General features: G+C 29.1%; 2 protein-coding genes and 1 long non-coding RNA gene across 3 annotated transcripts in view; all 3 read left to right on the forward strand.

Annotated features, from left to right (window-relative positions):
- The window catches only part of LOC113373678 (ATP-binding cassette sub-family A member 3-like), an 11,400-nt gene extending 2,926 nt beyond the window's left edge, over positions 1–8,474 (forward strand). Inside the window, 30 exon segments of the mRNA XM_026613959.1 lie at positions 8–54; positions 126–239; positions 241–294; positions 365–508; positions 606–738; positions 828–1,007; positions 1,179–1,385; positions 1,474–1,695; positions 1,806–2,035; positions 2,129–2,291; positions 2,376–2,570; positions 2,573–2,635; positions 2,708–2,944; positions 3,015–3,185; positions 3,251–3,441; positions 3,516–3,740; positions 3,907–4,009; positions 4,555–4,629; positions 4,632–4,727; positions 5,001–5,048; positions 5,051–5,122; positions 5,241–5,395; positions 5,478–5,562; positions 5,673–5,825; positions 6,501–6,830; positions 6,975–7,132; positions 7,196–7,292; positions 7,358–7,549; positions 7,793–8,003; positions 8,223–8,474. Coding sequence (XP_026469744.1) covers positions 8–54; positions 126–239; positions 241–294; positions 365–508; positions 606–738; positions 828–1,007; positions 1,179–1,385; positions 1,474–1,695; positions 1,806–2,035; positions 2,129–2,291; positions 2,376–2,570; positions 2,573–2,635; positions 2,708–2,944; positions 3,015–3,185; positions 3,251–3,441; positions 3,516–3,740; positions 3,907–4,009; positions 4,555–4,629; positions 4,632–4,727; positions 5,001–5,048; positions 5,051–5,122; positions 5,241–5,395; positions 5,478–5,562; positions 5,673–5,825; positions 6,501–6,830; positions 6,975–7,132; positions 7,196–7,292; positions 7,358–7,549; positions 7,793–8,003; positions 8,223–8,415 — 4,544 coding nt within the window. The 3' untranslated portion in view covers positions 8,416–8,474.
- An 11,752-nt stretch (positions 8,475–20,226) lies between these two features.
- On the forward strand, positions 20,227–22,369 carry LOC113373679 (serine protease gd-like). The gene is made up of 8 exons (XM_026613960.1): positions 20,227–20,344; positions 20,433–20,589; positions 21,191–21,341; positions 21,418–21,565; positions 21,643–21,803; positions 21,885–21,940; positions 22,041–22,246; positions 22,350–22,369. Exons 1-8 carry the CDS (start codon positions 20,227–20,229, stop codon positions 22,367–22,369), a joined length of 1,017 nt encoding a protein of 338 aa, XP_026469745.1.
- A 243-nt stretch (positions 22,370–22,612) lies between these two features.
- On the forward strand, positions 22,613–23,115 carry LOC113372308. The gene is made up of 3 exons (XR_003366753.1): positions 22,613–22,748; positions 22,803–22,973; positions 23,030–23,115. It is a non-coding gene; the product is annotated as an uncharacterized LOC113372308 (long non-coding RNA).
- The last annotated feature ends 560 nt before the right edge of the window (positions 23,116–23,675 follow it).

Consider the following 23,675-nt stretch of genomic DNA (forward strand, 5'->3'; position numbering starts at 1 on the left):
GTTCCAGGTTATGCCTCAGAAGGATTCCTTATACTTCAGTCTATGATAAATATGGCAAGTATAATAATCATATTTATATAGTATTATATTACTTATTATTAATTTTTCAATAATATACATTATAGGCTTTTGTCAAGCATCATGCAGGAAACCGTGCCTCGATACCTTTGGTAGAAATAAATCGTTACCCGTACCCGAAATATATTGATGATCCTTTACTTCTAGCTTTGCAATCTGTTTATTTCGATTGTAATAATGCTGAGTTTTGTATACACATGTACAAACACCGTGAAGGTATTTTTTAAACAAATTAAATAATTGTATTTATATTAGATTGAATTTTATTACATATTACAATGTAAAGGTGGTGACAGCGGAAAAGGAATTACAACTTAAAGAAGCAATGAAGATCATGGGTTTACCAAATTGGTTGCATTGGACGGCGTGGTTTATTAAAACATTCACATTCACGACAGTTTCATGTATTTTAATAGTAATCCTTGTTAAGGTGAGTTTATATCATTACACACATATATATATTAAATTAAAATTTTAAATTAAGTTGAATTTTATAATACTAAAATGAATTTTAATTTTTATTTTAGGTGCAATGGTACGCTGATTCCGATATGGCAGTTTTCACGCATGCTGATGGAACGGTTTTGTTTGTCTTTCTTCTATTATATATGTTTTCTTCAATTACCTTCTCTTTTATGATAAGTGTATTCTTTTCCAAAGGTAAATACTTATTTTGTATTTGGCCGGTCGATCGTTTCCAAAAACTTTTTCAACACGATTTATTATTTGTGATTTTTTTTCTCTTATAGCTAATACAGCAGCAGCTATATCAGGATTAGCTTGGTTCCTGTCTTATGCACCTTATTTGTTTATGCAACAAGAATATGAATCGATGAGTCTGGGCCAAAAAATCGGAGCAAGTCTTGCTGGAAATACGGCCATGGCTTATGGAATGCAATTGATGCTCATGCACGAAGGCACCGGAGCAGGTATAATTTTCAAATATAATATAATTATGCATGAAATTAAAAAAAATATAAAGACAATATTATATTTCACTTATCATCCATCATCTTGAATGCATATAATATATGTTTATACGGAATATGTCATGTTTTAACAATTTGTCCTGCACCACTAGTTTATTTTATTTTCCGCAGGTGTACAGTGGAGTAATGTCTGGGCACCAGTAACACCTGACGACGATTTTTACATGGGCCATGTGATGTTGATGTTGGTTTTAGATGGCATTATTTACTTTTTGATTACATTATACGTGGAAGCTATATTTCCTGGAGAATATGGGGTTCCTCAACCATGGTATTTCCCTTTCACTGCTAGCTACTGGTGCGGAGAAAGTTATAAAGGTAAGTCTTATTTTTCAAAAATTATGTGTACTATATATTATACAAACTTCATGTGCATAAAAATTTTATATCTAAATTGTTTTTACAGGAGTAGAAGACATTTCATCAGCCAGATCTGCCCACGACGACATAATTGAACCTGACCCTATAGGACTAAAAGCTGGAATACAAGTAAAACAATTAGGAAAAATATATAGTAATAAAAAAGTTGCTGTCGATGGTCTCAACTTAAATATGTTTGAAAATCAAATAACAGTTTTGCTTGGTCATAATGGTGCTGGAAAAACTACTACAATGTCCATGATTACAGGCAAGTTATTAGAAAAAATATAGTTCTGGATATCATTTGACGATAGTAAATTTTACTATCCTTCACTTTACTAAATTCACATTTTATTTTTTGATTTTGATTTTATTTAGGTATGTTTCCTCCAACTTCTGGAACTGCTACAGTAAATGGTCATGATATCAGAACGGACATCAGCGGTGTACGTGATTCTTTAGGCCTTTGTCCGCAACACAATATTTTATTTGGTGATCTTACAGTACGAGAACATTTATTATTTTTTGCTAAATTAAAAGGCGTTTCAGGAGCTGACATTCAGAAAGAAGTAAATTATTATATTGACCTGCTAGAACTTCGACCTAAGGTATGTTTATCGCTATTTATGTAGTACCTTTTCGAATTCCGGCATTCGAAAAATTTAAATTCTCCTACATGATGCAAAACGTTTTAATTATAGGCAGATTGTGCGTCATCCACTTTGTCAGGAGGAATGCAACGTAAATTATCAGTTGGTGTCGCTTTATGCGGAGGCTCCAAAGTTGTTTTGTGTGATGAACCCACCTCTGGCATGGATCCTGCAGCACGAAGAGCTCTTTGGGATTTACTACAGTCAGAGAAAAAAAGGTCAGTCCTCACTATAATATATATTTGAAATGATATTTAAATTTTAGCTAATAATGGTAACGATATTATGATCATACTTTCAGGTCGTACTATTCTCTTGTCCACACATTTCATGGACGAGGCTGATTTGCTAGGTGATCGTATTGCTATCATGGCAGGCGGCAAATTGAAGTGCGCTGGATCTTCTTTCTTTTTGAAGAAGAAATTTGGGGCAGGTTATCATTTGGTCATTGTCAAAGACACTGGCTGTGAGGTTACCAAAGTTACTGATTTGCTTCGAAATATATACCGGATATTAAAGTTGAGACCGATATTGGAACAGAATTATCGTATTCTCTAGGTAATTTTGATATAATTGTAATTTTTTCGAATTACTCAGCGTTCGATTTTTAAAAAAAAATTTCATTCACAGATGAACGACAGAGTCATGTATTTGAGAGCATGTTGAGCGATTTAGAAAATCATTCTAGCCAACTTAGACTTTTAAGTTATGGTGTATCATTAACAACTTTAGAAGAAGTATTCATGAAAGTCGGCGCGGATCATAGTGGAGATGTACCTTCATCAGATTCTGATACTTCAAATGGCACAAACGGCAATGGCATACATAATGATACAGATGTCGAACATAACGAAACTTACCATAAAGGTTAATGCCAGTTAATGCTTAATTTTGAATTAAAAATTAATAATCCTGTGATTTTTCTTATTTGTTTCAGGAGGCCAAGTAAAATTACTATCAGGAACCTCACTAGTCTACAACCAGTTCCGAGCTATGTTGATAAAAAAATTTATCATCTGGTACAGAAATTGGTTATTATTTTTAATTCAAAACATTATACTTATTGCTTGCTTAATCATTACTGTTATAGTGGCTCGTTCTATGGGAGGTAAGTACATTAATATACTAGATTTTTCATAAAGGCCAATTAAATTTTATTAAATATTTTTTCAGGTGACGAAGATTTGCCGCCCTTAAAAATAGACTTGAGTAAATACGACAAAACAATGACAGTGTTACAAAATAATTCAAATAGCGAAGTTATGAATAAAATGATCGAGCACTATATAACATTATTAGGTAATTCGAAGGATAGTTATGAAGTCACAACTGATACTGATATGAATAAACATGTACTTAATGCGGTAAGTACTTAAATTTAAATTTAAAAAATAATTATGAACAGTGATTTTGAATGTTTGTTTTTTATATCATTTAGATAAAAGGAAAAATCCCAACATATAATATGGAATACGTAGCTGGGGCATCTTTTGTAGGATCCAGTAATGCAAAAGTCACAGCATGGTTCAACAACCAACCATACCATGCACTACCTTTAACTCTGAATTTGGCTTACAATGCAATATTAAAGGGCCTGATGAAAGATGCGGAATATGGAATTGAAGTTCAAAATGAACCATTGCCTTTTACACAAGATACAAAGGTTAAAAACATGAAATAAATTATATGGTTTTCCAATAAGATCAGTTATGAAATATTTAATTATTTTTTCATTTATAACTTATTTTTTTCGTATTTTAATTCTCAAGGCAAGAAACGTTTATCCTAAAAGTAATTATTTTCAAATATTTTTCTAATGTTCTTTTCAGATAAAAAGATTGTCTACTGGCAACAATATGGGTTTCCAACTTGCATTCAATACTGGATTTTCTATGGCTTTTGTTGCAGCTTTTTACATTCTCTTCTGCGTCAGTATGTATTATTATTTTACTTTTTATTCTTAATAATAATATATTTATAATTATTAATATATTTATTGTATTTATTATTCATCTTAGATAAGTATATAAGTTACTTTGTTATAAGCGTTTCGATTCTAATACTGATTTTTATTTAAAAAGCACACATTATGTCTATCGTCGATGTGAATGAAGTTTTTGTGATAGAAACATATGTACGATCGAGAGAAATTAATTATTAAATTTATATAGAAATCATAAACTGTAAACCTTCATTTTTTTGCACTACAAGTATCGTAACTATTGCAACAATATCATACTCCTACTTTTACTTTCAAATTGTAATCTTATAGTATGTGCTTTTTGATTTTATCAAAAAACATACAATCAGTATTTTTTCAATCAAGTAAAATTTAATATTTTGGTCGGAGTATAATAAAAGTCACGTATTTAATTTCGATTATTGTATAATCTATGAGATTATAGAACTTTCCATCGTTATAAAAACAATATATCGATAAATCAAAGTAATTATCCATACATATACAATTTCATTGCAGGAAAGAGTATGCAAAGCCAAACATCTACAATTTGTATCAGGGGTAGAAGTAACATGTTTTTTGGGTGAGCAGTTTTTTGGGATTTCCTCTCTTACACCGTTACAGCATTATTGTGGGTCATTACTGTGGCGCCTTTCCAACAGGACGGTTTTGCTACTGGCTCAGAATTAGGTAAAAATATCAAAATCATTGAGATGACAGAATATTTTTTTCATATTTTTGATAGAAATAATAAATTAATTAATTAAATAATAAATTTATTAAATTTATTTATCCTCTATTCGTTTGACGCTAGATTACGACAAAGTTTTGCTTCTTCAATGAAAAATTGTTTATGGAAAATATTATTAACTAATATCAATAAATTAAATTAATATTCATAAATATTAAGTAATATTAATTACTTCTATACTAGTTTCATTTATAACTGTATTCCATTCGAAGGTCGGTCATTTTTCGTACTGTTACTGTTTGGATACTCAGTCTTGCCTCTGATGTCACATCCTTCCTTTTCGATATTCCTTCAACAGGATTTGTTAGGATGACATTGATCAGTATATTTGCAGGTAACATATAGTTTTTTATTTTTTTGAAGTTATGTACCAATATATTTATTTCAATTATTATTTATATAAGTTAATTAAATTTTAAACTAATTGCATTGGTGATTATTAATTATCGCAGGTGTTGCTACATTTATGGTTGTCGAAATTTTAAATCAACCTAGTTTGAAGTTGGATCATATAGGTAGAGCTTTGCATTGGGTATTCCTATTAATACCCCATTACACCGTCAGTTCAGCTTTCAAGAACTTAAACGATATAAGTAGTTTCATGAAGGTAATATAACAAATTTTGGTTCAAAATAATACTCATTTATTTCTTGTATTATAATATTATTTTAATTTTAATTTAATTACAGTTTTGCCAATTGGCATTAGAAGCCGCTCCGGGGCTTACGCAAGAACAACTATGTGCCTTTAATTCTAGATCGGGATGTTGCTATGGTAGGTAGTTTGTCTTCTGTGATTACTTGATTATAATTGATATTCTAAATATAAATCATAATAACATTTTTTTAGTTTTAGATGTTTTAATGTAAAATATTCTTTTCTAGATGAAGGTACTTTCTTCCAATGGGAGGCACCAGGAATTGGTAGAAATCTTGTATATTTTGCTTTAGTTGGATTTTTCTTGTTTATTTTCCTGATACTGATGGAGTACAGAGTTGGTCATAAAGCATTGTACAGAATGCGGAATCTTTACAAACGTGAGTATATGTTATTGAATAAAAAAAGGTTCTAATAAGTGATATTAATTAATTAGTATATTTTGTAATGTTTATTATTAAATGTTTTTTTACGTTGCTGCAGAATCGACAGATTTGATATCAGCTCAAATAAATAGTAAGAAAAATTAATAATAACGAGATAATCAAGCACAATATTTGAACATAGAAGTGTGTTGCGTTGTTTGAATCATTCACTCTCATCTACTACTATCCAACAATATATTTACACTTTGCATGAATTTCGAGATGCACTTTGCACATTCGAGAACATTAATTGTACTATTTGGAGTATTATTAATATTAAATTTTGACGTTCATAGTAGCTGATAGAAATATATTTTTCTTACACAGCGAAATTCATAAAATCATTTCCTAATCTGAATATATTAGTTCTCAAGATATTTAAAAAAAAAGTTAATACAAAGCATCAATAAATTTCTTTAGACGGCACTTAAGTGTAAAGTCTTCAGTATGCAGGACTTTGCGTACTCGACTGTATTTTTTATATTAGTTTGCACATTATTAAAAAAACAAATCACAGCACATAACTGAAAAATCTAATCATTATTCAATTCAAATATATTCAAATGAATTTTAAAAAATTACATTTTAATATTATTTTATATATTATCAAATTTTTATTACTCGTTTCAGCTGCACCGCCGACCGAGAGTGAAGATGGTGTTTTAGATTCGGATGTACAAGTTGAAAAAGATATGGTTCGCGCTCTTAGCCATTCGGAAATATCACAACATGCTTTGGTATTAAAAGATGTTACCAAATATTACAAAGATTTCCTTGCTGTAAACCAGTTATGTGTTGGTGTACGACATTCGGAATGTTTTGGCCTTTTGGGAATAAATGGCGCCGGTAAAACTTCCACATTCAAAATGATGACCGGCGATGAGATGATATCTTATGGTGACGCCTGGGTTAATGGAATGTCCTTAAAAACTGACATGAAACGTGTTCATCAAGTTATCGGTAAAATATTGTATTTTTGTATCTCTAATCTTAAATCTTATTTGTGCTTACTCGATCATTTTTATGAAATGCTTACGAATGATGAAATGAATTTTATTTGTTGGTTATGTGCAATTAAAATATAATTATATTCCTATTCCGTAGGTTACTGTCCACAGTTCGACGCCCTCATTGACGAATTAACTGGAAGAGAAACATTAATAATGTTTTGTCTTCTAAGAGGCGTGCCTCCAAATTCTGCGAAAAAATTGGCGAAAAAACTAGCACATGAATTGAATTTCAATCAACACATTGATAAAAAGGTAAGTAACATTTTTTTATTCAATTAATAAATTTACCAATATTTTAATTATCATTTTTTTCAGATTAAAGAATACAGTGGAGGTAACAAGAGAAAATTAAGTACAGCTATAGCATTGATTGGAGAACCTTCAGTTGTTTATTTGGATGAACCAACTACAGGTTAGAATTTTAATATTAACATTACATTTATCTACAGAACTAAAATAATTTTGTGCCATCTTTAGGTATGGATCCAGCTGCAAAGCGTCATTTATGGAATGCTGTATGTCGAATGCGAGATAATGGTGTTTGTATCGTATTAACTTCTCATAGTATGGAGGAATGTGAAGCATTGTGCACCAGGCTTGCTGTCATGGTTAATGGCGAATTTAAATGTTTAGGTTCAACGCAACATTTGAAGAATAAATTCTCTAAAGGTAAAGAAAAAACGTCATTCTCATTTATACTTATTTATCTATAGTCACTCTGAACTTTTTTTTCGATTTAAGTTTAGTTTATTCATTATATCTATTATCCTACAACGTAATTATTACGACACATAATTAACTACTGTTTGCTTTATATCAGTTAACAATAAATATATCCGACTTTGTCGTACGCCGACACATCTTCTTAGCGGAGTTAGAGAAATATTGATAGTTTTATGACTCTTATTTCAGGTTACACGTTAATAGTAAAATTAAAGAAGAATAAAATAGAAAGAATGGCTTCCTTAGAACATGGTGATCGTTCACCAACTGAAACAATTCCTTTGACCCGAATGAATTCAGGATCACGCCCTCGGTCCAGCCAAACAGCAGCTGATATGGATGCCTGCATGCGAGCTGTCGACAGCTTTATTTTAGATAATTTCCCGACAGCTGTGCTGAAGTAAGATGAATTATATATTATTTTATTTGTCCATTTGTGATTGATCGTATTCAGAAATATGCACGACAAAATTTTCAAACACAACTCAGCGTTTTTTAATAATCAATCATGTGATTTTTCCATAGAACCTGTCGCACTCTCAACATTACATGTTTTTTTTTGTTTATCCTCGCCAAAAGAAAATCTCATAAATTACACATACCTTTTGCTCATTTTCAGAGAATCACATCAATGTCTATTAACTTACTACATTCCTTCAACTGACATTCCTTGGTCGCGTATGTTTGGTGTTATGGAATCAGGAAAAGCGCAGTTTGGCATCGAAGACTATTCTTTAGGACAAACTACGCTAGAACAAGTTTTCTTATCCTTCACCAAAAAGCAACGTTCTGAGGATAATCCTGGGCCTTAAATTTATAGCTTCATCTCTGTGATACATATAATAAACCAAAAACGAGTATATTATGTACTAAAAGTATCATAATAGTAATTTCAATTTTAAGGAACAGAATTAAAGTTATAGCTCGAATAGTCAATGTTATTTCTGCGCTTATTTCAAATTGTGCTGGAATTATTTTAATAGAGCTAAGTAGTTCATTCTTACATGCTTGTATGTGATAAACATTATATATGATATAATACAGTATTTATGTATTCACTATAAGTATTAATCCAAAGATGTTGACATCTTTTTAACGTGTTTGAAATTAATGTTTTAAAGAATATTAAAGCAACACCTTAAGTTTAATCTTAAACTGGCGATGTTATATTGCTCGGTCGTATTTAACTTGATAAGGTCGTATGTGGCGAAAATAGTATAAATTTTAAAACTATTTTTTAAAACTTTGTGTATACAGATATTTACAAGTATATACTTCTAGTTAAATATAAATCACATAAAGCCATATATTAAACATAAGCCTTAAGCAGTTTAACTGCACCAATAGTGAATATATGAACAATCAAGCCTTACACATTTCATATACATATTTTTTTTTAAATATTCAACGGAATTTTTAGGCTGACTTAAATGATTGTTTCAAAACTAAATTCTTCATACTTATTCTTTTCATGATAAAATAAATGTCTATACAAGTGATTCTCAAAATTCCCGCGGAAATTTTAAAGGTTTCCATTTTCCTATAATACATACAATTTTGATTATATTTGCGAGTAAATATTTACTTTTTAGCAGCACATCTCACAAGAATAACAGTTTAGATTTCATTTTAGCATAACTTATTTGTGAGTAGTAGTCTTTAAATTATAGCTAGCATTAGTTCTACAAGCCTTAACTTAACTTGACTTAAAATTAAGATATAAGTTTTTGATTATATCATCGAACAGCTTATACATATTTGTATTAATATTCGATTAACCGGATTTATTGTTGCTAACAGTCTTTCGGATAATAAATCTAAAAAATCATTAGAAAAAATATACAAACTGCCACTGTTTAAGAGACATAAATAATTTTGAAATTATTGAAAACTTGATCATGAAATAGAATATATATTAATGGTTTAAAGTAGTACGTCTAATTTTTTTTCTAATATATAGTCTCTCCGAAAATTGTTAATACGTATAACTCAGGGCCGGCTAATCGAGATAACACTGTATTTATAAGTGCAATAGCGAATATTTTACTAATATTTACTATAAGCATATGTTTCTAACAAATTTATTATAAAATGCACTGATGTAGAAATGTAGAAATGTCCTGTGTCTAATGATATTTATTTTATCTTTTTTAAAAAAGCAACACAATGATTTGTGCCAATACGTGTTACAATAAATACACAATATTTATTATATGTTTTATTTATTGTACTCTTCTTCATATTGTTGTGATTGAACCAAAAAATATTTTTATTAATAAAAGAATTTGACATTAAACCAAAAATCGAGTTTGTTTTTTATAGTTTTTGTTTTACGTGTGGGCAAAATTGTGAATAATTTTTTAAATTTGGTCGTTTTTAGTATTATTTAGGGTTTTTAGGGCGGCAATGGTCATAAGAGAAACGGAAATTGAAGAAAAATTTGATAAGTATTTGGTATGCAATTCATTTAATCGATTTGAAGAAAATCATTTCACTTTATTTTTTAATGTTTTTTTTAGAGCGTTATTCCAATTGCACAGGACGACTTTCAGAACATGGATGAAACTAACCTGAAACGTGCAAAAGCTTCCTCCAGCGCTTCGGAGGCGAAAAATAAAAGAAACAGGTGAGAAAATATTTTATTTTTTATTTTGCAATCTTCATGTTATAAATTCTTAAGATTTCTACCGCATAGTTATATTTATAGTAAAGTAGAAGTCCAACCTTCGAGCAAATCATCAATATCTTCAAAGAACAGGAAAAAGTTGCCAGTATATAAAGGTAATAATTGATTAATTTGATATAATATGCAAAAATTTGTATTTGGCATGAAAATATGAAACATATGTCGATTTATATGGTAGTTATATAATACAGACCTGATAAAGAAAGAAAAAATTCAAAAATTATTTAAAACATTTCGTTAAATTTTGCAGATTCGAAAATCAGTGTTTCCTTTCCCACTGCGAAAGTTCGTCAAATTGAAAGAGAAAATTGTATTTTATTTAAGCAAATTATACATAACAGGAACAAAACATCAATACCCCAGCCTAGAGATTCCGCCAGAAATTTTCCAAATGTGAAGAGAAGAAAACAGGAACAACGCGTTATTGACGAATCTAATCTCAAATTGAATGGAAATATAAAACGTGTTAAATCTAATGTGCAAAGTTGGAAATATTAATTTTCGAAAATATACAGTTTAATTTTCAGTTCAATTAATAAAACTTGAAATTTTTATGCTAATTTCCCTAAATAGGTGTAAATTCATGTTTTCGTGAGAAAATCTGATTTGTTATAATATAAATAAAATAATTATAATTATATATGTTTATATGTTATGTGAGCCGATTTTTGACCTTTCATAGCAATTTTGATAGTGACTGAGTCACAATTGCTTATTTACTTTTGTATTGCACCCTCTATGATTCTATTCCTAAAACTATTTCCGTTAGATAATAATTTTTGAATTTTAATATCATCTGGTAACAATTTTCGCATTTTCGACCCTATATAACCCGATCCCAAAGACGATATCATATCATTCTGTTTTTGGAGCTCATGGCATCGACATCACACTGGTAAGTCTTTTAAAAATAATCCATATTATGTAATAACTTAGTGTATTCAGTTACGAATACATGGCATGGAATTTGTGTTGTGATTAATTCTATTTGACTTAATTTACTATTGAATTGTAAATGAAAGAATTCGAATAAATCAAAGTAAATATTCAACTCTCTTATATTAAACGATTTAAATTACTTTTTATATTTTATTATAATATTATTATACTTACTATATTATTTTAATATAATATTATTATATTTATTACCTTTTATATTTAATACAATTTTTTTTATAATTTAATATAATTAGAAATTAACACTATCGAATGCATCTTTAGATTGTAGCGTGTACCTTGTTAATGACATTTAATTTAATATTGTGTAAATATTTGTTTGATTTCTATATTTTGTTTCTCAAACAATATTATAAATATAAAATAATTGAAAAAAATTAATTTAAGTTTATAGTAGATTTGGTGGTATTTGCAAAACTATTGACAACATTAAATTTGATTATAAATTCTACATTTACAGTTGACAAGCATTAGTTTTATTTACTAATGTATTGTTTGTTGGTTTCAGGTTTGAAATAGTATTTTGCGCAGAGGCGTATGACTTTGGAGATTTATTGTGCATTTTTTTACATTTAATTATTATTTTTACAATTTTTAATTAAAAATCTATTTTTTTATGGCATTGAGTTATTTGTGTCCATATTTCACTTTTTATTCGTGCGAGAACTTATCTGTAATTTTAATATCGTTTAAAACAATTTTTAAATCCAAGTTTACGCGTTTAAATACGTTCCTATCGCCTACCCCCCACGATAGGTTCAAGTTGTTCGCGTTTCGTTAATAAATTAACTTGATTGATTAATAATTTTTTCTTCATTTGGTGTATGGATCCTTTGCGATGTTTTTCCCAGAGGCAACGCAAACCCCATACAATTTAACTTATAATTAGTACGTATAATATTAATGTTTTTTTAAAATTATTTTATTAGTTGTTTCGTGATGCATGGATGCAAATTACTCGTTTAAAAATTAAAAAAAACTGTTTATTAAATTACTTATATTTATTTTGAATATTTTTTTCTGATGGTATGTAATGAATATAATTTAATCAAATACATTTAAAATTTTTGTAATTGCACAATGAGTCTCCCTGAACGGAGAAAACTTAAAGACGTGCTGTTTGAAGTAAAAAAAAGGTATGACTGTACAAAACCACAAATTATGTGAAAAATTAATAAAATAAATATTTATTTTGGTGCAAATAGGCCTCAACTGGTGATACAAGGAGAATAAATACCAAGAACTGCTACTACAACCGTCAGGAAAAGACGTGCACTGATTTGAAGTACCAGGGCAATAGAAAACTTTAAACTATAATCAGGCTACCAAATAGTATTTATAAATCATTTTACATTTCATTTCCTTAATTCACTTGTCATTTCAGGGTTGCAGAGCTAATTTGTTTATGCGTGGCACACCACCAGGACTGCCAAATCATCGCCAGGAGTAATTAATAATAAAAATTAGTAATAATTAGATCTTAGTCAGTAATAAGTATATAAATAATAAATATTAATATTATCGGGGCCCCGTTTGTATGTTTAACCCTATTGTTAGGGGTAATTGTGTGTTTTTTTGAATCTCGTTGCAGAGTTAATTTGTTTATGCGTCGCACACCACCAGCACTGCCAAATCAGAGCCAGGAGTATATGCATATTTGTAGAGGTTCTCTGGTAATTAGTAATAATTAGACCTTAGTTAGTAATAGGTATATAATTACTAAATATTAATATTACCGGGGCCCCGTTTATATGTTTAACCCTATTTTTAGGGGTAATTGTCTTTTTGTTTAAATCTCGTTGCAGAGTTAACTTGTTTATGCGTCGCACACCCCCAGTAATTGTCTTTTTGTTTAAATCTCGTTGCAGAATTAACTTGTTTATACGTCGCACACCACCAGCAATGCCAAATCAGAGCCAGGAGTATACGCATATATGTAGAGGTTTTCTGGTAATTAGTAATAATTAGATTTTAGTTAATGATAGGTATATAACTATTAAATATTATTATTACCGGGGCCCCGTTTGTATGTTTATACCCCTATTTTTATGGGTATTTGTGTTTTTTTAGATCTTGTTTCAGATATCTTTCGAAAAAGATTTCAGAAAGTTCCGTACTCTAGATCACCAGGATCCACCACACATCCGGTACCACATTCGAGATAATGTGAGAAGACCTTAGTATTATTTTATTATTAGTTCGATTAATTCTGATTGTATTGATGTAAAATTTTCGCTCGAATACTTTTACTAACATTGAGTAATTTAATATATTAATTAATAAATTTTTCTTTCATAGTTGTCCATCACTTTCCAAGAAAATTGCCAGAAACTTACCTGCTCAAGACTAAACAGGACCTGCAAAAGATCACTACCGAATTCAAGGATATGTGCATATGAATGAAGTGTGAGAAGATATGAAATGTGAGAAAAGACTAGTTATATTGTTTTATTACTATTAAATAGTTACTAAGTTATATTATATTATTATTATAATATATTTAGTTAAGATCTAATTAAGGGGCGTTTGCACGCAAAATTTTTGGTCATACTTTTTTTATATAAAGTTCTTAGCGTATTTTTTTTTCACGTTAATATCTCCGGTCGTACCTTTTTTTGGGGTTGTTCGCGTATTTTTGTTTAGAGCTCAAAGGGTTGGCGTTGTGGAAGAACCTTTCTTATATTTTTCGCGCTTTTCTTTAAAACTCTAACTAATAATTACAAATTACAAAATTTGTACTTAAGCTTTATAGGCTGGGAACCTATAAAGTTTTTTTTTAAGTGTTTACATGGTGGATCGAGGGGGGTACATCATGTAAATACTTTTTTTTTTGTAAATTTACATCACCGTTTTAATTCTACAGTATAATTTTCATATTAATGTTTTCTTTTTCACGAGAGGTTCTTTCGCTTTTAAAAATCGAAATTGTTGGGTTAACATTAGGTGATCTCGCGGGGTTCTTTTCGCATAACACTTAGGTCAGTTAGGTATAATTAGCATGTAAATTAGGTATAATTAGTTTATAAGTTAGTTTAGGTGGATTAGGGCTGCAGTAATCGATACTTAGTAGTATTTACACAATATCCATTTCCTTCCGAAATGTTAGATACGTAAATATGAAATGTATCTATAACTGTGGCGATACCACAGTAAAAAAAACGCGCCTGGCAACTTTACCTCATGGGTGGTGCGGAAAAAAGTTGCATTTTAGTTATAAGTATAATTGTCATAATTAGAATATTCGAATAATTTTAATTAATATACGTTATTGTATCACTATATGTTGTATGCTTCACTAATAATTACAAACTAATATCGAAAAGTCTGTAATAAAAATAGATTTCAAATTAATCTTTGTTTTTTAATTTGATTAATTTGTTACCTTGCCCTTATTTACAGATGACAACAACATTAGCCTTTACAGCTGTATTCGATAATATATCAAGTTATAGTTTATAAATGCTTTATCATCAAAAGGCTAGGACTTTTAAATAGCAGAAAAGTATACAATTTTTCATCGAAGTCTGACATGATTCATGTGAAACTTATTAGTGTCAGACCTATATGGTTGACATGACGCTTAACGTGTTAAAATCGACTAGTCTGTATTTCCTACAGTAATCTAAATTATTAATATCGGTGTTAGTTGTTTTTTATAAAACATTTTTATTCAAAAACTAAAGCTGCATAAAATCGTTGTATGAATTAACGTCATAAAATTAAAAAAAAATCTTGAAATGTTGAAAACACCAGTAAATTTACAAATTATTCAGTATTTCGAGTTTTGGTGGTTGCTTTAGCCTCTCGAAGACGCTTATCTAAAAGAGCATTTTCCAGATTGATTTGACGTTGAGTGCGGTGTCTGGTCTTGGCCACCGTAGGAGACGCCTTGACGGGCTTTTGAGCCTGAAAAATAAAAATATTAATTAAAATATTCCAAAATTAGTTTAATAAATTAAGTAACTTTGAGATCAATAACTTTATTCTAACGATGAATAGACAATAATAATTCCACTTTTGGACGCCGTGAAAAATACTTGTACGTTATCATCATTATCAGCATTTTTCTTTTAAATAAGGTGTTTTCTTTTAAATAAAATCATCTAAATATTAACAAATAAAAAAATTGTATGAAAGATATTAATTGATATATAGGACAAATTTGGGATTTGTTTTTTCGTGTAGCAATAATCAATTCTATACTAAAATACAAATGTAATTCTACGAAATTTAAGTCCAAATGAAAAAAATACAAAACATAGGCAATTTCTATCATTAATATTTATATAATTATCTACTTAATACTGACCATCGGTTTTGGGGGAGCAACTTTCTTTTTATCTAAAATCTTTCTTAATAAAATGGCATTGTGACGCTCAATTTCCCTCATGCGTGTATTAGAGAAGGTCATGGATGATCTAGTTCCGTTTTTGTATCGTAAAGTGTGATAATCTGTTGGAAAACTAGAAGTCTTACTACCTGAAAAAATAAAACGTAAATTAATTTTAAAATTAAAGTGAAATTTTACTCTAATATATTTTAATAAGATCATTATTTAACTTGTTCCGTAACACACGGATATTGTTTCTCATCTAATTCTAACTAAGTAATTTGAATTGGAAATATTTTCAAATTTTTTATATTACTCTTAGTATATATTTCATAATAATCTACTGAATTAATTCATATTAGTATATTACTTATTAAATTGATGTATTTATAATAATTTTAGATTAATAATACGTTAAGACTAAGACAGTCCTTCATTGTATAATTGTGTAAATAAGAAGTCATTTAACTTAAAGGGCCATAAAAGGATTGCATCTCAATTTTCAAAATCATCAACAGGAACTTAAAATCAAGGTAAATAAAGTGGTACGATAAAATATAAAGGTCATCTCACGGTGGTTGTTTTTTGCAGTTGGTTTAATTTTTTATTTTTTTCCTATTTACCACCTATCTTCATAGAATCAAAAGATTGAGACAATCCGGCATAATGCATATCTTCACTGATTTCCGTCTCAGAATCATCTGAAGTATCCAATTTGACATCACAACTGGTGCCTGGACGGCTGCTGTTACTTTTGAGGCATTTTTTGGTGTCACCGCAATTATCGGTGCCTCCACATGTGGTAAGCGTTTCTCGACGAAGAGTCAGAGTTGATCGGGGCTTTGCCTTTTGCTATAAATAATAATATATTCATTTATAATTATTTATGTCATAATTATTGTAAATGTAAATTAACACAATTTGATCTCAATGATATTTTTACTGCTATTTATATTTTTATATTGCAGAGCAAATACACAATCAACTTGATTAATATCGAGTTTTACGTTATTACATTGAATATCATATAATATAATAATATAATTTATTTATTCATAACAAACCAGTAATCAATAATAATACATTTTGTTTCAGGCTCTGATTAACGATGTTAATAGCAATTCTCTCACGAATGGAAAAGATATGCAATTGTGGGTATGTAAACGCAATTCTATTTCCAGAACTATTCTCAAATAGTTCTAAGTGGAATTTTACCTTGAGACAAGTTGCAAAGACTTCCCGATGTATATAATCAAGATCAACAAAATTGCGATTGCAACTTTACAAATTATGACAAAAGAATTTTCAAATTTTGACACGGCTTATTATTCCAAAATTCAAAACATTTTTATAATTTTTAATTAAATATAAATAACCAAAACTTCCTTAAAAAATAAATACGATGATTCCCAACCAACAACGGTTCAAGAGTTTTGGCTAAACCATCGACGCAAAGTTGGACATTTTCTGCTAATTCTAAAGGCCAATGGTAACTCATAACTAATTATATCGAGTTTCATCGAATGACTTTTTAATTTTCAATGTCGGTTTTAGCCGTTTTGGGAACAAACCTCGACAAAAAGTGAAATCTTTTGACACAATCACTTACTTTCTCCAATTTTGGTATCAAGCTATTTAGAATTTTTTCAATACTCGAAGAAATATGAAATTAAAAAAAATTCGAAAATGAAATTTTCTGGAAAAATTTAGGGAAGTTAATAATAAGTTATACTGCCATTCGATGAAAATCGATCGAATCGGACTAGCTGTTTTTTTAGGATTAGCATAAAAGTGTCAAAAACAACGAAAATTGTACTTGTTTGTAAAAAATTAAATTAAATGATGTATTGTTACGTTCATTTATATATTATACTAAAATTACTTCAACGTATATAGAAAAAATATATGCTTCAATGTGAAGATATATCTGGTGACATATATAATTACTTACCTAAAATTTTATTCATTATATATGCACCTATATAATTCATATGTATCAATAATACATTAATTCCAACCTGTACAAAGTTGATGGATTTTTCGGAGGTACTATTACAGCGAATGCTCGATTTTGACGATGAAGGTTTTGGAAAAGGTGTGCTGGATTTATCACGGGTCCTCAAATTTGATGAAACGTCCGCTCTGGTGCTACGACTATACATTTTACTTTATTATGTAAAAAAACTAATGTATATAAAATTGTGTTTGTATAAAAATGTGTGTGTTTGATTTGATTTTGTTTCAAATCAGATTAGCATAAATTTTTAAAAACAATGAGTAAGTCATGATACGAAAATTAAAATTTGAATTAATTTATTGTGATTGACACACGAAAGCGAAACAAAAAAACTAGTGGATGTGTCTAAATAAGTAGGCATGGGGAAAACTCAAATGAAAAAATATATTCATGGTTGCAGGGACAATGCGTACAAAATAATATATTAGACAAAATGACACAGTGGTGTTATTTAAAAATTGACTAGTTTTAGGAACGTTTCCATATGTATAATATGAAGAAAGCCAATAGTCAATAGATTATTTTTAAGGTGGTTTTGTCATGTTTTTCTGGAATTCGTTTATTTTATATTATATTAATTTGTGATTTGTAATTATTTCAATTAAAATCAATAAACTCATGTCCGTGATTTCGATGTATTCCATTGCAATTATCAGGCATTGAATAGAATTTCAATTTTTTATTCATTTTGTTCATTTTTGGGCAAAACGACTACTTATACAATGGACTACAGGGTATTTCATTTAAAGCCAAGAAAAAAATTTGAAATCTGTTAAAACCTTTTCCACTCGTACATTGCAATCACATAATGAATTTTTCTTTTTTTCTCACTTTATAAGTGCTCATTATGATGTGATTTATATGAACTGTGTTCTTAACAATTAGTATCTCGGTATGTATTATATAGACAAAACATGTTTTGTAATTAGATGCTTAATTTAATATGTTAATAAAGTTCCTACTTAATCACGAGACTATGTTACTGGCAGTAAATAAATCTAAAATGAGTAAAAACCATTGAGACTAGTTATAATATAATTAAATAAATAATATGATTGAAAATTAAGAGCCATATCATTTTATCCGTTCTTCCCCTATATAGAAATAATAAGTTCAACTTAGATTTTTAGAATGTCAATGGCAAATATTACGTAACTAAAATTATTAAGTCGACCACCGAAGGGCAGACCAGTCCCGACGACTAGAAAAAATATTTTTGCCATACGGTTTCTGCGAATGATATCGTTAAAAACTAAACATATTTGTCCAAGATGACGTCTAAAAATTCAAATATATGATTGCATCTATGTATTGGCAAAACCGGATTGTATCCAAACGACAGACACTTCGGCATAATGATAATAAATAAATAATTGATGTACACAAAGCGCAAACAGTCCTTGATCTCGAGTCAAATAGTTTTGTATATTCTTCGATTGAGGATGTTTGTGCATCAGCTAATTATATTATGTGTTTTCTGTGTTATAACAGGTAGAAAATAACAAGTGATATGTTTTAATAAAGTAATGTGACGTTTAATTAAATTTTAGCGAATTCATTTCGGCTTCGTCGGGAGACAACAAACTGTTCCGGTAACGAATGTATTGCCAACAGGTATAAATTTTGCTATATTAAATTAAATTTATGAACAAAAAATATTGTACTAAATTAGAAAACACGTGTAAAATTACTGCAAATTTTAAATTTTAAAATTATTTTCTATTGTAGGACATGTGAACCACTTTCTTTGCCTTCGTTGTCCATAACGTGCCAGGACTCCAAAAGACGCGGTGTATCCTGTTACCGACGCGTGTCTCCTGGTACCAGGGCAAATCTAATTTGCAAGGAAGGATACCAGCAATTAGAAGATCCTGGATTTTTATAGTATCAAATGCGAAGAAGATGGTATTTGGGACAAGTGTCCATTTACATGTCAGCCTGGTAAGCAGAGAAAAAAAATCTATAAATAAAATAACAAATAAATGTAATGCGCCTGCGATGAATGGTAAAATAATAAATTTTATATATTTTTGTGAAATAATAATACAGGATGGTGATGAAAATATTTTAATTTGAAATCATTTTTGGATATTTGCCCAAAAGTAACTGTACATATTTTTTGAAAACAAGGATCATCAGTTGGACCAAAAGCAGCTGTTTACTATTTATTCAGAAAACAGCAAAGTTAATTATACAATTATTTAAATATATGAATATTTTAATATGAAAGTATTTGATAGGATGCGACAGCAACTTGTGCCAGTGTAAAAGTTTGCCCTAAATTATGGTAAATTAAAACTAAAGACTCCTGTTAATGAAGTGAATTCTAAACTAAATTTTTCTATTCTAACTTGAATATTTTCTGCTCATATAATAGAAGCCTATAAGATATTGCTGTATCATGTTTGCTGTTTTATGAGAATACAAAAAGAATTATTGTAAAAAATATATAATAATATGGTAGAAGTAAGAGTTGCTTTTCTTCGATAATTTTCTGAATGTTTTTTATTTTTGTGAACCATATATCTGTTGAATTATTAAAAAAATAAGCAAACGTATTTAATAATCGTTTTGGAAGCTATTTTTTTATATTGTACTTTGTACAGTTTGTGGGAATGTAAATCCTCTGGATAATGAAAGTGATGTTGGGCGATATCCGTGGTTTGCTACAATATTTCATGACAAACCAAAAAATGAGCCAAGAATTGTTTGCGGTGGTACAATTATTTTCCGATAATGTAATAATCACGTGTAAGTATGCAACTATATATTCATCATTGATATTAAAGTTCTGAAAATATTAAAAAATTGTGTTATTAATTAAATATTTCTATTTTAGCTGCACATTGTCTTTATGATGAAGCTAAAGCAGCGAAATTTAATGCATCTTATGTTAAGGTAGCAGTTGGTACAGGCCTTTACAAATGGAACGATTCATTATATAATACACCATATGCTCAATATTACGAAGTCAAACAGATAAATGTATTTCCTTTGTAAGTTTCTTGAAATATTATCATATCATAATTATAAATATTAACTTGTACTGCATGGAGTGTGAAAAAATGACTTCATGGTTCTATGAACTATGCCTATAGTTGCATTTGTTTTAATAGTAGTTTATTGAATTAACATTTATGAGAAGTTGGTAACCAGAGTGGACCTTTTGGGATACGTTGAGTTTTTCACTAAATAATTGTGCCAGACTAGACCATACATATAATATCTATATTTTTATATCTGTCGTTAAACGGCAGCAAAAATCTGCTGTAGCTCTAAAGTTATTTCGCATTTTACAAAAACTAAAGGTGGACTAAAGGACTTCTACTTCATTTATATAATTTAAAAAATCAAGTAAAATAATGTAAAGGTAAATGGTAAGTAGTATGTATACTATGTGGAGATAATATAATAGCAATTAGAGATAATATAATCTCATTTTTTCGACAATTTCAGTTTAATGGCTTTCAGTTTTATTTGCGATGGTCACTCTGGTTACTCTCAAATATCATTTCTTTCTTTACTGTTACAGTTTGTTTCACGACAATAATTACCATTTTTTATTGGTGTATATTACTTATGAAATTTTTTTTTCAGATACCGTGGTATTGTAACAAATTTCAGAGACGACATAGGTGCGATTATATTAAAAGATAAAATTAAATTTAATCGATATATTTCACCGGCTTGCCTTGATCTTAATAATGATAATAGGCCTACAGAATTACCAAAAGGAACTAATTATACGGTAAGTTGGCATACTTAATAGAAAAATAGAATATGAACAGATTTTGCTCCGCCTACATTTTTATAGGTGATTTTAGCTTACAGGATATAAAGATTTTGAATTTAAAAAACTTGAACCGGTAATAATTCCCTTACTACCAGCTTTGGAATGCATCGATGAGAGTGACGACCAATTTAAACAATACATCACAGTAAATAACATATGTGTTGGAAATCCAAACGCGGGTAAAAATTTTATATTCAATTATAGCTAACATTGTATAATAATCATAATTAATAATAATGAATATATGAATTTTTAGAACCATATAGTGCATTTTATGGTTATGGAGGGTCAGGTGTAATGAAACCATATGCGGAACCAAAAACTTTAATCGGAATTGTATCTATAAGTTTAACTACTCAGGGAATAATTCTGCTCACAGATATTTCGAATTATATTCACTGGATTAAAGATGTCTTGGTAAATATGAAAATACAGACGATGCATCATAACTTTATAATAAGGGATTATTGTTATTAAAAATCTATACTTTTCTTGAAGAGCACAGCTAATGAAGTGGAACAACCAATATTTTGTGGCAGAATTTCATCATCGTCGTGAGTATATTGGTTGTATATATGCATTCATACATATATATATATATATATATATATATATATATATCAATATATATTTATTTATTTACTGTAATTTTAGTAACATCAATCAAATGTGTACTATACCACCACCCCTCGAAAATGGCCAATATGTAATTGGAGGCTTTGATGGCATTCCGAATCCCGGTACAAAAGTTCCAGAGTGGTCAGTAATTAAATTTAATTGCAACGAAGGATTTGGATTAATTGGAGACGATACCGGCATTTGTACTAATGGCCAATGGTCTACAACAGCAAAATGTTTAAGTAAGATTTATATCAATATAATATAATATAACAATAATCAAAACAGGTAGTCGACTATTGATATGTTAATTTCAGGTTATATTTTTCACATTTAAATTGTTAGATCAAGTATTTGCTGAATAGCCTTAAAAACTTTCAAAACATTCAAATTTTAATCTAGATCAGAAAATTAGATTATCATCGTGCAAAATGTATATAAATTAAAAATTAGCATTTTTTATCTTAAAGCCCATGTCGCGAGCTCTTCCAAATAATTAAATGTAGTTATAAATTCTTGTAATTTATCCAACAGAAAAATGCAAAGGATTAACTTCGAGCAGTGTTCAATTGAATTGTATTTATAATAATCTATCTGTGCCTTGTGATGAGCCTGTAAAATCAGGCACAAAAGCCTTCTTAAGTTGCAAGAGAGGTTATAGACTACCATATAATCCAGAATATAATTTCGTAAGTTGTGAAGAAGATGGAACTTGGGATTACAGCATATACAGATGTACAGCTGGTTAGTTTACACAATATAAGTTTTTTTTTTATACATAATATATTTATTTTTTAGAATGCGGCGTTGCAAGACCTAAAGGTATATCGCTTGTCATTAAAGGGCAAGACGCAGGTCTTCAAGATTTTCCTTGGCATGTTGGAATCTATCTCAAAGATTTAAATGTTTTAAATAAATATGGAATTTGGTGCGGTGGGAGCATTGTGACAAACAAACTTGTCATTACAGGTACATATGTAAAACATTTATTATATTATGAAATCTAACTATAATTTTCTAAATAGCTGCTCACTGTTTTTATGAGCCTGGAACACTGAACCGTATAGACAAATCTCGTTTCACTGTAGTGGCTGGTAAAATATATGAAGATTGGGATAATATAAATGATAATTATGCACAATATAGTGAAATAGATAGATTACTTATACCGCCAACGTATGAATTCAAGTAATTTCGATGTATTAAAAGTGTTCAATTAAAAAAAAAAGAACATTTCAGATATTATGACATTCAAGGTAACTACGCGCAGGATATAGCTATATTAAAGCTTCAATCAATTTTAGAGTTTTCAGCAATTGTGCGTCCAATTTGTTTAGAATGGGATTTGAAGGTGTAGAAGAGGATTTTGTAGCTGGTACCAAGGGACTGGTAAACTTTTTTAATTGTTATTAAACTACTTATTTATTTTATATATTTATTTCCGTGAACTATGTCATAAAATCGTGTATTATATATATATATATATATATAATATATATATACACCACAATATCTTTTAATATAAAACAATAGATGAATAAATATATCAATTTCAATACACAATAAATGATATCAATTTTTCTCCTAAAATAATTGCAACAGTTCTATAAACACTCGAAAGCAATTATTTTATAATAATATAATAAAATTGCATTTGAAATTATTTCAGAT

The sequence above is a fragment of the Ctenocephalides felis genome, unplaced genomic scaffold, assembly GCF_003426905.1.
Source record: "Ctenocephalides felis isolate EL2017-DRISC unplaced genomic scaffold, ASM342690v1 CF-g0.4_SCAFFOLD_01604, whole genome shotgun sequence".
Classification (NCBI taxonomy): Eukaryota; Metazoa; Arthropoda; class Insecta; order Siphonaptera; family Pulicidae; genus Ctenocephalides; species Ctenocephalides felis.